Genomic DNA, 14925 nt, shown 5'->3' on the forward strand with positions numbered 1-14925 from the left:
CTGGTATATCAGCAGAACTGACAAGTACTCTGGAATCCCTTTTCATGCAATAGTTAAACCACTGCAGAGCTACAGCTGCAAACTCGTACGTAGTGCTGGGATGGATACCTGCCAGCCCCCAGTGACTCACCTCTTCCAGGTTCTTGCGCACTCCCTCCAGGAGCTGGGAGCTGTCACGATCCTGCACCACCTCCTGTGCTTCCTGCATATCCTGGTGCCACCGCTGCCTGGCAGCTTTCAGCGCCGTGTGCCTCTTCCTCATGGAGCGGGTCTGGCGCACCAGGAATTCCTTGGCGTTCCTAATGGAGATCCCTTCGGCAGAGATGTAGCTTCTGACACTACAAGAAAGAGACAGGTATGCTCCTGGCTTCCTGTGCTGTCTGCTCCATCTGGCAAGCCTCATGCAGCTCCCTCCCCAAAAATAGATTGTCTGCGTAAAGCACGTAAGCTGAAGCAAAAACACTTGCTTGTGAAACCCAATGAAAGAAAAAACCAAACCCATTTTCTGAGGTAGCTGGTATGCAGATACTCACTGATCAAACTGCAAGTTGCTGTCCTCATGGCTTTGAGAAGGTGGGGAAGCAGGCTCTTTGGATGAGTGCTGAGGAGTTGAAACATTTCAAAAGCTAATAAACATGTATGAGAAAACAGAATCCTAGGGCTCCCCTTAGAATCAAATTAAGGGCAAAAATTCTGGATGAAACCACCATGCTACCACCCTGATCCAAGATCAGTTCTGGAGATATCCTTTACGTGATATTTTAAAATAAGGAATAAAGACATTTCTGTCCCTGACTCAAGTCCTGCTTTTGACTCCAAGGACACTCAGGTATCCATCCCACACTCCTTTCCCCTAATATTCAGAAAGCAACAAAAAGCAACAAACAAAACACTGATCTCTCACGGTAAAGAAAAATGCATCATTGCATCTCAAATGAATTCAGGCAGAAAGAACCAAAGTTGGGATTTTCCAGGCGTTACAGCTTCAAGTCTCACAAGGCAAATGACTCTGCAGCCAGCTTTACTCACAGCTTGAACAGTTTCTCTCAGGTCTTCAACATGGAGCTCAGCTTTCCTTCTTGGAGACTCCACGCTTTCTTCTGCCTCCAGTTCTTTCAAAATCTCCTGCTTGCTCCTGACAGCTCCCTCAAGCTCACTGTGACATGAAAAGGTAACAATGGCAGCAGCTGGTTAGACTGCGGGTCCATCTAGCCAGTAATCTACCTGTGAGTGTCCAGAGCAACCTCCAGTTTCCAGGAAGGAAAAGACCAGATGTGCAAGACAAGCGGGAACACAAACACACTGATGACAAGGACTCATAGCAGCTTACAGCAGCTGTGTCTCATACAGCTTCCCCCACGCAGGAACAGACACAAATAAGAGACTTCACACTCTGGCAGCTGGCAGACACTGACTACTAGATCCAGGGCTGGGGTACATCAGACAGTGGTGGCTGTCGAGCTGAATACCCAGTAAGACAAGCTTCTACTGCCCCTGGCTGCTAAACACAGCTGAACTGTTCACGCAGCACCTCCAGACAACACTGGTATCGGGTAGAATTTGTACACTAAAGGAAATTTCTCACACACACACACACCTGATACGTTTCTGCAGCCTTTGGCTTCGGGTCTGCAACAAATCCACCTGGGCCTCCAGCTCAGACTTCTGGTCTTGGAGCTCTTCAAGAGACTTGCGCAGTTGCCGGATGGACTCAAGAAGGTTGGTGTGCTCCTTCCGATTCTCCTCTAGGCGGAGTTGAGAAGCTAAAGCAGCTTCCTAGGAGCAAACAGAAAATCCCTCAGACTTCCCTGACAATGAGTGAAAGCGCAGAGTGTGCAAGAGCCTTTTGCTATCCGCACAGTTCACAGGAGATCCCAGAGCTACAGACGCACAGACCACGTGCCCTCCTAGGGGAGCAAGGCTGTCTTCTCTTTTTGAGAAATAGCTGCAAGCTAATCAAACTCCCAGCAGGATGGCACTCCAGGCTGAGGCAAGGTGGCAGGGAGGGATCTGCAGACTCACAATTAAGGAGCAACATAGCTTGCTTTTACAAAGCCATGGTTCTAGCGTGCCCGTTCTACCCTCCCCAGAATAAAAGCAGCACAGCTCCTCTCCAGAGCAAAGACATACATCTCTTTCTAGCTCAGTCCGTCTGTCTTCATCCAGCAGCTGCTGCCTTTTCTTCCTCAGAGATTCCTCCTAGATATGGTAGACAGCACAAGTGTCAGAGCATGGGGATGGCAGTAGAGGAGACTGCTGATGCTTAGCAGCCACATACTGCCTCCCAAGGCAGGAGAGTACACCCAAAGCACTGACTCTCACCACAAATCCCCCTAGCCATGAGGCTGTACCGTTAAGAATGCTTAGCCCTGCTCTGACTCACGACAGAAGTTTGAACCTGTAATTTGGATGGTAGCTAAAGCCCTGGCTGATCACTCCTCAGAAGTCACCCATGAGGAAGCAGCCAGAGGAGCAGCTCAGGCTAGGAAATGTCCGCAGGTCCAACACAGCTGACTCACCTGGCTCAGAAGCTGCGCTGATCTCGCTTTGACATTCTTTGCACGTATTTCAAGCTCATTTTCTGAATCCTGTAGCTTTCTTTCCTGCACAGAGATGTCAACTTAAAGAGAGAACGACACAAGTTCCTCACTCACCAGGCAGAGCTCTGCCACCAGAGGGAACAGGGGAAAAAAAAATAATGGGAAATTGTGACCTGCCTCTTGTGCCACCCTTGGCTGTAGAGGGTGATGCACTGAGGTGTCACAGTACCCCAGCCAAGCCACAAACTGCTAGGCAGCCTCCTCACCTTCTCCCTGTGCCTGTTCTGCAATAGGGTCAGCCGTTCATCCAGCTCTGCCTGCAGAGCTTTCACCTCCACTTCATGAAGCTGTCGGAGGCGTGCCATCTCACTTCTCAGGCCTTCCAACAGTTCTGCTCTTTGCTTTCTCTCCTGTTTGTTGCAGAATACAAACAAGAAAAGTGGCTGAGTGAAACACGAGGTTCTCCAGTGAGCCACCACGACCACACAGGACACACATCCTCTGGAAAGCCACCACACAACAGATCCTTAGCAAGTACCAATGTAAGCAAAATTAAAACCTCTTGCTTATAGGCGCAGTGTTGTTAAGAGAACTGACCCTTCTAGGCAGAAGTCGAAGTGTGCGTGGCCGCACAGAATGTTTTGACAGGTTCACCTCACAACCTGTCCTAAATTCACTTGACATAGTGGCAACAACAGCCAGTTCTCTTAAAACAAAGTAGTTCCCCCAGTTTTTTTGGATAGTTGAGATAAGCAGGCCTGGCAAGCAGCAGTGCCAGCCCAGGTAGAGTCCAACTGAGCCATTACAGTGACCTCCCCGCTCACTGCTCTCCCCCAGCAGTACCTCCTCTTCATACTGATCCTGAATCCTTGCCAGGACCTCCTGGTGCTCCTCTTTCATCCTCTCCATTTTCCTCTCATGGTCTTTTTCCACTCCCTGGCGTTTCTCTCTCATAAGCTCACTGAGCTGCAACAATGACACAGAGAGGTTTCCCTGAAGCACTGCACTGCACTGTAGTGGCTCCCCAGGAGAGCAGCTTCCCACATGAACACCACGACTGAAGTTCAGGGTGCTTGCAAGTGGGATCAGGCCATGGCCTGCACAGTAGGAAGCAATCACCCCGCTGAGATGAGGTGGTGCAGGAGAGCCCCTTCCCCTGCTGCACCAGCCACCCTCGGGCAGGGGACTCAGCATCTCAAACCTCTAAGGAGAGAAAAATTGTCAGCACCCAAGAGAAATACTTGCCTCACGTTCATATGCCATTACTTGATACGCTTTTTGCTGCATTTTCTGCTCTGCTCTCTGCAAGTCTTCATGCAGCCAAGTCTCCTTACTCCTCTGCACCTCCGCTGCCTGGGTTTGTAAGCTAGAAATGACCTGCCATGAAAACCACCCACAGAGACTTGTCACCCTTCTGACAAGATCCATGTAGTGCCACCCCACAAAGAGCAAACAGCATGGCAAGAACTGGTGTATACAGTCTCACCACCCCCTACTTGGAGCATGTCCAAATGCTGAGCCAGACCAGAACCATGTTTAGGAAGTGGAAAAAACTAGTGCCACCCGCCCTGGCCACATTTGGAGACACTGTGGGAAGAAAAAAAAAAAAACAATTTACATTCTAGGGACACTATCTTTTACCTTTTGATGCTTCTCTTCCGCTGCAGATTTCAGCTGCTGGAGTTCAGCTGCAAACTGTTTCTCCAGCTCCTCTGTTGCCTACAGGAACACAAGCAAAACAATCTGCTGGAAAACCTCTGTTTGTAGGGACATGCTGTGCAAGATGTTGTTGCAATTAACGTCTATCCATAAGCATCAAAAAAGCACAACAGTCAAACCAAGTTACATACAAGGTGCTTTTACTCTGTATGTGCTTTCCCTCCTAGAAGACCTCAGTGGATCTCAGTCACGCTGTGCTATGCTGGAAGAATTACAAACTGCCTCCATTCAAGAACCCCAAGCTTTCTGGAGGACTGAAGCAGCAGCCAAAGAGGTATCCTAGCCTGAGGAAACAGTTTGCTTTAACTTGGCAAAGGCACAGTGTTCTTCCTCTCTTCTGCAGGTGCAATGTGGCCACTTAAATAATCATTACTTAATCACCATTGTAATAAAAAGGGGGGAGGACTCCTCCTCAGCCCAATCATACCTCCAACAGCATGCCAAACATCTTTCCTTTGTGTTTTAACCAAGTCATTATTAAAGCACATGAAGGAGTTATTTATTCTTATTTAATTTTAGCGTTGCAATGCAAGCCAGGTCAGCATAAACAGCATGGGTCTGACCCTACCTGGTAACAAACAAGTCTCACCTTTCTCTTTTCTGTTTCTAATCTCTCCGTAAGTTCCCTCAGAAATTGTTCCTTCTCTTGTTCCAGCCTGACCGTCTCTTGCTGTTGAGCTTCCTCCATTTCCAGCTTCATTTTCTCCAAAACAAGCTGCTTCTTCCTCTCCAGGCTCTTCTTCTCTGCTACCTGCAGTGATTCCCACTCTTCTCTCAATTTTTGCAGCATGAACTCTTGCTCTGCCCTGACAGGTTTCCAACAGAAAGAGAGAGAAGCAGGTCGGAATTTGGTACTTTTAACACTGTGCTCCATTTAGGAACCAGGTCTAAGAAAATACACTGCTACAGCACAGGACATGCAAAATCCAGAAGAAATGGAGAACCAAAGCACGCTTTGATTCACAAGTGTATCAACTTTTCACCTTATCTTCTCCTCCTCTGCCTCTGTCTCTGAGGCGATTTTGGCTCGCAGCTTTGAGAGTCTCTCAGTTTCTTCTTTTCTCACACGCAACTCTTCTTCCTCAGAAGCCTTTGCCAAATCCTCTTTCAGAGTCCTGAGAAATGAGCAACAACAACAACAAAGTTCAGGAAGCTCTAGTATCTTCCAACTGCCTCCCCAGGGCCTACAGATCAGCTCCCACTACCTGTGCCTCCTGAGCGACGCATCCCCAAGGCTCTAGCCAGTTAATTCTCTTCCATACCTTCCCGATCTGGCTGCTGGCACAGGAGACACAGACCCTGAGCATCAAGCTTCTGTGGTTTATTTTTAAAGTGTACTGTACCGCCACAGGTGGCACTTTTTTCAGTAAGTGAAATCAACTGCTATTAAGTAAAGCCTGACTCCCAGCCAAGGTAACTGGAAACACATCTGTAAGCTTCATACTTGCACACAGCACCTTCTTTTCCCGCTGCTTTAGACATCTCTCTCTCCAGGTGCAATTTCTGTGCTGCCCCTTGCACCCAAGACAATGTTCCCACAACAGTTCCCACCAAGGTACCTTTTCTGCCTCACTGTGTGCTGCTAGCAACTTATTTGGGGTGGCCCTAGCAATTCTAGTACAAGTCCTGAGAGAAGAATCTCCCAAACAGAGGACGCCACTCCCGTTGCTGTTCTGCTCCCTGGATTGCTATTAGAACTTCAGGGGTTGGCTGGGTTTTACACAGAAATTCATGCCCTATTCCTTAAAGTCTTGTTTGGAAGTCCCTCTTTAAAGCATACAGTACCAGAGTTTCAAATAGTTCCTCTAGGGTAACCTCATCTTCTCTAATGCTCCAATTTCCAGTCCTATTATTACCGTTTAGCCCAGAATTTGAAAGTCTGCCAGGTGGTAAAGCTCCTAGTGCTGAACTGGAAACTTCTCCCAGGTTAACCATAAGAGACAGGTTCACAGCTACATGAAAGCTGCACGTGTACCAGATGATAGCTCTTCGTGCAGGACATGAGGAGGATGCTCTCATCTGTACTGCAGAGATTTCCTCAGGCAGACTGCGTCCTCTGCATGGCTGCTTGGAGCATTTACAGCACTGACAGCAGAGCACTGCTCGTTTCAAGATGTGCAGATCCTCCCTGCAGGATTGTCTGGGCTAGGACAGCGTCCCGTGCTCCTTCCCACCCTGAGAGCCCTTTTCTTGCCTCTTTCACCCACAACTCTGCAAAGTAGCACCCATTTCAAGGTGGTGGCCTCTAACACTGCACAAACCTGCTGCCACCAATAATGAATCGCAGCTGGGAAAGGCTCAGGAGAAACAGGACAAAAGAAGAGTACCTGAGGGATTTTTCTTTTTGCTGATGAAGCTTCTGAGCTTCTTCTTCTTCCTGCTGCCGCATCTCCTCCTGGAATTGCTGAATTTTCTCCTCCTTTGCTTGCAGTAAGTGCATTTTCTCTTGTTCAATCTCCTTCTCCAGCTCCTTGGCTATTCCCTCCAGGGATTCTTCACTAGGCTGGCTCAGGGACTGCTCTTGTTTTATTTCCTTTTCAGGTTGCCTACCAAAAAAAGAAAGTTCCTTTGGCAAAAGGGTGAGAGAACTGAGTAACGCGAAGGGAACAGCAACATTCCCCCACACAGTATCACCTCCAAACCAAAAATCTCAAAGCCACCCACTCCACAAGCCTGCCAGTCTATGAAAGGAAAGGATGTGCAGAAGCTCCCCCAGACTGCAGCCACTTGCAGGCTGCTGGGGAACACTCGCTGTGTAGCTCACAGGAGGTGAGGAACAGCAGAGGAGGCAGGTGGAGGACACAGAGGCAGAAGACAACCTTGCTACAGAGCTCCTCCTGGCAGCGTCCCCTGCAACATTCCCGGAGAACAAATCCATTCACCTGCCTGCCAGCCAAACGCACGGGCCTTACACCCTGAACTTTTTCAGCTGCAGATCCAGGAAAGCATTTTTCACAAGGCTGTTGAGGGATACATGGCCCAGGCTCCGAGCTTCGAGTAGCATGTTAGCTCAGATAACAGCTTGGGGTGTCCCCAGGCAGCCTGGTTGGCACTCTCATTGCCTCCCAGAGAAACTCGGACTGAGAAATTACTAACCCTAGCCCTAACAGCACTTAGGTCCTGAACAACTCGTCTTCTGGCACACTACAGCCTCACCTCGTGAAGGACCTAGCAGCTAAGAAAACCTGGATCTGACTGCCAGGCATAAAAGCAGCTGCAATCAGTGCTGGTTCCTAACCCAGGGGCTGGCAATACCCTTCTGATGGACCAGGTATTTTTCTGCAATTGCAATCTAAAGTGTGCTGGGAGTTTGCCAGCCCTAGGCAACAGAAAGCCCTAAGCTCTCCAAAAATTCAGAACCAATCTGTTTATAATTAAGGTGGGTTTTCTTTTGTGTGTGTGTTTTATTTTTTTTTCCTCAGACACAGAACAGCAAAATTATAAGGTCTGTCTGAAAGAGGCTGAAGGGGAAGGAGGACAAATGAAGAGTAGTCTAAGGACAACATTTTTATTCTTTGCTAGTGGAAACTGAAGCAGCGAGGTTTCGTCATGCTCTGAGACTGCTAGCATAAGGCAGAGAGACTTCTGTCTTGCCAGGAATCGGGGAAATAATAGCTCTAGTAATATAACCTTGAGTCAGAGCGAAAAGGTTACTCGTGTAGCCATTAGCAAAAGAATGAGAGAGAGGCAAGGGTAGTAGGGTCCTGAAGAAATCCTGCTTCACCAGCATTCCCCCGTAACACCACATGCTGTGGGCCAACTGCACAGATGCCTACAGGAGGTACCATTTATCAGGCTGCTCTGTGGAGCAACTTGGGCATTTCTACCTTTCTCTCTCTTGCTTTTGCTCTAATTTGTGTTTTAAAAGCCGTCCAACCAACACACACACATTTACACAAACAAACCCTAATAAAATGGGAGGTGCTGCGCTTGTCCTCACACCGAGGATTGCTACTCCAGCACTTTGTCGTGACAGATCCATTGCCTATTTTTTTCCCAATTACAGCTGCTGATCTGTCATTCGACATAGAGAGCAAAGCCAGCCTGCTCACCCCTGTTGCAGTGGAACTGCAGGTACAGACCAGCAACCACCACCAGTTTAGTACCATGAGAGACCACTGGGTTTTGCAGGGAAGCCGAGCTCTGCCATCGTGTGCTCTGACTTCTTTACCTCAAACCAGTGATCCCAGTGACTCTAAAAGTGAAGTGGTTACCCCCAAAAAAACACACTGAGACCTCAGTCGTTCTCAGCAAGAGAACTCAGGAAAATCTTTATCCAGGTGTGTGAGTGCTGAGCCTTGCTAGCAGCACTGGTAAGGAGGCTTTTCCAAGAGGAAAGCACACAGATCCTTCTCCGAACCAGAGCCCTACACCCCAGGCCCCGAGGGCTGAGCTGCTGTTCTCACCCTCGCGGCACAGACTGTTACCTTGGCACTCTCGCCACACAACAGCTGCTGGGATTTGCACGGGGAGATGTTCTCAAGCTTTGTTGTGCCCACCCAGCCACATCTCCTAGCGTGCTAACATCACACAGTAACTTCAAGCAGTAATGGGGTCGGGGAGGGGAGGACAAAAGCTGTTATGCTTACAACACCAGAGACTTAAACGAACTTAAACGAAGCCCTTACTCTTTCTGTGGGGCAGCAAGCTCTTCCAGATTGATTAGGCTATCCAGCGATCCCTCCGCCAGCTCCAGGGCCACCGCCTCTTCTTGTTTGGGGTTTTCTAAAGCAACACACTTCTGTCCTGATGTTTCACAACCACTCTGATCCCTCTCACTTTGCAGCACAAAAAAGGTAACAGAATATCAGATTAGCACAGATTAGATTCTGGTGGCTGCTCCAGGTACACAAAGACAGAAGGAAGATGGGACGTGCGGCTGACTTAGATGGGCAGTCAGCAGCTCCAGCTCATGCCTGCCACGGGGACTCCATTGTCCAATATAGGGCTGCCAAAACCCCAACAAAGCTCCCGAGCTCCAAACCATTCACACCACCTCAGGCCCTGCCAAAGTAACAGGCAGCTGAGGATTTCATGCATCTGTCAACCTCAAAATACTGAATCTCGTTGCTGGATTACCTCCCTCTCTTTGCAAGTCCTTACAGGATTTCCCCAAGATACATCAGCCCTACTAGTAATACCCACATTGTTGTCTAACTTGGAGATAGGAATATTGGCAGGCATGTCTACATCTACAGTTCTACTTCACCTTGGAAGCACAGAGAAGAGAGACTAGGCAAGCACAAAGTAGCTTTGCAGGCAGAGCAAGAGGACACGTAGCTGGGAAGCAGGTACCAAGTGATAAGGAGACAGTTCCTGGGGGCAGAACACATTTTCAGGGACCTTCACATGAACAGCTCCTCCAAGCACATAGTTGTGAATCCCAAGTGCACGCAGCCAGTCATTAAGATGGGCTGCAACTTCTTGTGTTCACAAGTTTTCCTGGCACAGGCAACAGCTTCTTGGTTCCCAGTGCCCCAGAGTGCTGTAGAGCTCTGCGTGGAAGCTAAGAGCTTGGACACAACTCATCTCTAAATGCCACGTGCTACAGCTCTCAAAGGCAGAGCGGGAGCTCAGGAGACCGTGGAGCTCACTGCTCAGTACAATATTCCAATTGTTTTAAACAAGTCTCCACAAGCAGGAGGAAAATAGCTCCCCTAGACAGCCTGCAGCTCTCACAGTAACTGAGGGTCTGGAAAGCCTGCGCTGCTCTCGGGGTAACAGCCATTGCATTCCAGACATGTCCAAACAGCAGGATAATAAACCAGCTTCCCACTTGCACCTGGCTAAACAGTGACCTCCCCTACACCACCCCTGTGGAAGGAAGTTGAACAGAACTGGTCACACTGGAGCTGCACTGCCCTGCCGTCAGCAGCAGGAGACAGGCCCCGGGAGCCTCCAGCTATGGCTCTGCCCAGCACGGTGCTGGTTCTGCTGGGCTGCCAGCTCTGGCTGAGACTGCGCCCTGCCTCAGGACCTGAAGGTCTGTTCGCAGGCAATGGCTAGTGCCCGAGTCCCCTGTGGGTAAGGCACAACAGAAGGCACAACACAATGAGAACAAAGTCAGCACATCTTGGCAAGAGACTGATTTTCCCAGCCTTGGAGCAGAGACAGATAGCTGGAAGGGGAATGGAGAGGCCAGCTCCACGGCTGGGGGCGGTCACAAGGAAGTGGAGGGCAGGCAGTTTTGCTGCCTTCCCAACCAGAAGCTGAAACGAAGCTGAAATCTGTTGAGGCAATACTAAAGAGGTGGTGGGAGAAAGACTGAATGGAAGAAATCCTTTGAGAAGCTGCGGGGTCTCGGGATGTCCTACAAGGAGCTCCTGCACAGGTTACAGTGACTACAGCACAGCAGAGGCAGACAAGACAGGAAAATCATCTGGAGCTAAAGCTGTCTGTGCTTCCTTTCTAGCTCTGACTGGTGGTACCATACCTCTCAGCAGCTTTCGTTCTTTTGCTTTGCTCTTCTTCTATACTGGCTTTGCTTTGATCTTTTTCTTCTTCTCCCAGCTCCTGGGCCTGCAGGTAAAAGCAAACAGTGTGGAGTTTGCCAGCTCCTTTGCCATCAAAGCCTCTCAGGACCTCACGGAGGCTCCGCTGAAAAGCGGTGCCACCCTGGTCCACCACACCAGCACCAAGCCCACAGACCAAACTGCATGGCAGGGCACTCCAGAATGCCCAGCTGAACGTGTTAGCTTCCTCTCCTGCAATGCAACCAAAGCCTCGAGATATCGCAGGGGCACCTTGGAGGAAGATCCATCAGCCCAGGGACATGTGGGAGCTCTGCTCTCCAGGCTGTGGTGTTAGACTGTGGGCTCAGGTTTGCTTTATGCAGTACAGAGGATGAGCTCTCTGCCAGGACCCAGCACTCCTAGTACAAGCTTGGGTTATTTCCCCCCGGCCCTGAAGGTCATCTGAACATATCCAGGTAACACTAACATTGATATATTGATTGTGACCAGAATCACAGCAGGACTTGCTGCCTTGCATCCTGGTTCTCAAGCAGATGATGATGGGCAGCGTGCTTCATGCAGCCACAGCTACCTACAGACTTCTGACTACGCCATCCAGCAGGAATCCATCTGGGTGCTGTAGACAAAGCCAGCTCCCTTGGTAACACGCTCAGAGTGACTTCAGATGGCTTACTTATGAAATAGGAAACACTTCTATATTCAAGTACTCGCTGTTTCCATAGTCAGCTGCTCCTTTTCCCACCTGCCAGCTACCAGGCACCTCTGTCCCTCCCGCAGGGCCACACAAACACGCGTTGTGTAATTCACCTGGGGAGAGGGAGCAGCTTCCCTCTCCAAGCTCTCAGTCCCACATGAGAAAGGATTAACAGCTCATCCTGCCTGCTGAGGCTTCTGGATATGAGGTCTCTTGTCCAGAGAGGAGTAGCCCACTCATAAGCTCCTGGGGACCACAGAAATAGCAGGTGAGCTCTTCCCTTGCCATGCAGGAATGTAGTGTGGAGCAGGGCCAAAAAAGCAATTAAAACAGCAGTAATTTATGCAAATGTTCAGCAGAGCAAACAGCAGAAGGATTCCCTGCAAGTGCTGTCACCTTCCATCACATCAGCCTGGGCAGAGCTCTCCCAGGCAGCTCCCTGCCACCCCAGCCTCAAAAATGACTTCACTCCTGAGAGCTGAGGAGCCCCACAAACATCTCCTGGCTCAAACCAGGCTGTGCCGCCTGGGAAAGGAGAGGAGCCAAGCAAATGAAGAACGAGATCTTTCGGGGAATAAAGGTAAGCGGTTACAGGGTAATGCTGCTGAGCTCAAGCCTGGGGCCACCGTGACACTCCTGCCCAACATGCCTTCCCAGGGGCAGTCCCTCCACAAACCACAGGCTGCAGATACATCCAGACACATTGAGAAGGTGAATGGAGAGCCTGCCTGCAGGGAACAAGGGCTGGATTTTAAGCCCTGTCTGTGAAATTGCTGGAGCCTTGCCCCTCTTGTTGCCTCAGGATCCCCAGCAGTCCCAGAGGAAGCACCAAATACTGCTCGCAGCTTGGTTTTCTGTCCTGCTCAAACACCAGGCTGAGTCCCACAGGAAAAATCTCACACGCTCGCAATACAAAGCCAGGCTCCTGGACACATGAAAGCAGGATGACAGATAATAGGCTGTCTTCTCTCTGCAGAGCATAGCCCCCAAGGGGCCTCGACAGGAGGATTTCCACAGTCTCCAGCACACAACAGCTCAGATCCCATCCCTGCTTCCAGCTCCTCACCGCAACGATGCCAGCAAAGCAGGATGCCAACACTTCAAATGCCTGCTAAGTGAAGGGTGAAAGGATCAACCTCCCCACTGCCAGCAGAGAAGGCAAGTCTTGCAGGCAGCAGCCCACACTGCCTCTGCAATCTACCACAGCTCCTGCCAAAACACGCTAACCAAAAGCTTCCAATGCTGCGCACGTGTAGTGTCACAGAGGCAGTCTTCTTTTTTTTTTTTTGGAAAGAGAGTATTTTGCCAATATATTTAAAGCGAGGCAAGCTCATTGCATGACAGTAAACACACTGCAACAATCCAGTCTCATTTCAAAATAGCCTCTGTCTTTCAACAGAAAAGAGCAGCTGCAGTTCTGCAGGGGGCACCATTTCAGACCTACCTCTCTCTCCTCAAGACAAGGCTGTAATAAACTCAAAATGTGCCTGCTCCAACAAGGCATTTGTATGCACGAGGACTGTGCTGTAGCAAGAGGGAGAGGGGGAGAACACAGCAGGCATATGTTTTGTTTTCCCTTCACATCTGATTATGCTCATTATTAGGCACAAGAGGACAGGTGTATTCTCCAGACAACCTAACAAACTGGATTGCTCCTCTCTGCTGGACAGGTGGTGAGTTTGCCACTCAAGGTCTCCTCCAGTGCAGCTGATCAACTCACTTACAATCAGAGCAAGGCTGAGTAAACCCCAGCTGGAGCCTGACCCTCTGCCTCCCCGTGCAGCACGCTCTTCCAGCCAGCGTGCTGATGAGCTGAGAGGATGGTGCAGGAGAGGGGTAGCTGGGATGGCTCAACGGGAATGTGGGGCTGCAGAAGACAACTCAGCAACATGCTGAGAAGACAAGATAAAACCTCAAGAGGCACAGTAATCTTCTCCAGTCAGCACTGCCCTAACATAGCTACATATGGGGCCGATGTGATGTAGGAAGCAGACACGTGCAGGCGTATGTACGCTCCTCCATATGCCACAGACTCACTGAACGGAGCCGATTTTGCAGCTACATGAAAGCAGGCAAGACAAGCAAATGCTCAGCAACGGGCTTCCCTATAACAAAACCTGTCACGGGGAGGCAACCCCCTTTTCTTCATTTTATATGGTGTTCTGCTACACGAGTCCTCTTCATTTGCTTAAGAGAATGAAAAGGACAAAAAAAAAAAAAAAAAAAAAGTAAAATAGACTCTGCTTCCCATCACTCTCTGGGAAAGCCATTGTCTGCACTTGTACTGGGGGCAGGGAAAGGACACATCTGTGAGCCTGCACACACGCACCACGCAAATCACCTCTACTCAGAGTATGGGCATTGTACAGCTCCCCTCATGGGAAGGACTGCAGCTACCTGCTTCTCTGCAGATAAAGGAGTGCACCAGAACTGCTGCTCCAATCCCTGCCCCAAAGGCAGGGTGCTTAACATCTCTCTCCTGTTTGCCTCAAACCCTTGTGCTGATAGCTTCATCCTGTGCTTAGTACACCACAAAGCAGTATTTTAACCTCTTGTTCAGAGATTGGTCCCTCAGCACATGTAAAGCACTTACCTTGCACACGGGGCTGTCTAAAACAGGAGACAGAACACCCACATCCAATACCTGCTCCGAAAACCGACTCTGGAAAGCCAAGTCCTAAAGGAGAAAGAAAAGGATCGGTGTCTGACAAGCATGCACTGGTTTCACCAGAGCTCCTGAAAGATTAGAATAAAATCCAAACACAGTTTGGAATGCATGCTCATCACTCCACTGATAGCAAGTCAGTTCAAATATCTAGTGCTAGTACAATTCCAAGGGTTTGCAGGACACAGGAGATGGCTACAGCAAGACTCAGGCCTGCATCCAAGAACAGATCATATCTGTCCTGCAGTCAGATGGTTCTGGTAGGGGCTTGACCAGCAGCAAGCTGGGTTTTCTGCTTCCCGTGCTGTAGGGGCACAGAGACACCATGGTTTACCCAGAGCTGCAGGGATGACAGGTGGGGCAGTGACACTTGCTGCAGCAAGGCTCTTTTCACTGATGGCCCCGGAGGAAATTCTCCTTGTGATGCCAGGGGGCTGCAATTCCACGCAAGGACATCCTGGAATTGCTGCAGGGCAGCGAGCTCTGCCACGCCACCCCATGCACTCCTCATGCCACAGGTCACAGCAGGCAGGGTGACACGCAGCACGTCTACAGCCAGCAGCAGATCTCCCCCCTCGGCCCCTGACCCAATTTCCAATATTGTTGCAGATTTTCTGATTATTTTTTTTCCCCTAAAAGCCAGCTCCTGCAAGTTGCCCACAGGCTGGTCACTCGTATAGCTCTCCTGAAACTGTGGGTCCGTGCACCAGGCTGCAGACACTGTGTGTGTGTGCACACGCCCACAAGCAAGCACTAGAGAAGGCATCGTTTGATGCAGCAGCCACTTGCCAGCACAGGCGTGCTCTAACACTGGTAAATAATGATATTCTCAGC

At 49.8% G+C, this 14925-nt stretch overlaps 1 protein-coding gene across 6 annotated transcripts in view; it reads right to left on the reverse strand.

Moving 5' to 3' along the window:
- The window catches only part of CEP164 (centrosomal protein 164), a 38250-nt gene that overhangs the window by 6543 nt on the left and 16782 nt on the right, over positions 1-14925 (reverse strand). For 3 of the 6 annotated variants that reach the window (XR_014318961.1, XM_082777799.1, XM_082777796.1), the window contains 15 exons: positions 14020-14103; positions 10693-10778; positions 8888-9037; positions 6587-6805; positions 5243-5374; positions 4849-5065; positions 4182-4259; positions 3786-3917; positions 2807-2950; positions 2520-2603; positions 2131-2199; positions 1598-1776; positions 1030-1156; positions 534-601; positions 131-338 (listed from right to left, as the gene is read on the reverse strand). Coding sequence is in view for 5 of the 6 variants with exons in the window: in XM_082777799.1 (XP_082633925.1) it covers positions 131-338; positions 534-601; positions 1030-1156; positions 1598-1776; positions 2131-2199; positions 2520-2603; positions 2807-2950; positions 3786-3917; positions 4182-4259; positions 4849-5065; positions 5243-5374; positions 6587-6805; positions 8888-9037; positions 10693-10778; positions 14020-14103 (1977 nt within the window). In the remaining variant the exon portion in view is untranslated. Of the gene's footprint in view, positions 1-130; positions 339-533; positions 602-1029; positions 1157-1597; positions 1777-2130; positions 2200-2519; positions 2604-2806; positions 2951-3383; positions 3507-3785; positions 3918-4181; positions 4260-4848; positions 5066-5242; positions 5375-6586; positions 6806-8887; positions 9038-10692; positions 10779-14019; positions 14104-14925 lie in introns of all 6 variants that reach the window. The other 3 variants (XM_082777800.1, XM_082777798.1, XM_082777797.1) reach the window with 3 other exon arrangements.

The sequence above is a fragment of the Aythya marila genome (genome assembly GCF_965140915.1).
Source record: "Aythya marila genome assembly, chromosome: 23".
Classification (NCBI taxonomy): domain Eukaryota; kingdom Metazoa; phylum Chordata; class Aves; order Anseriformes; family Anatidae; genus Aythya; species Aythya marila.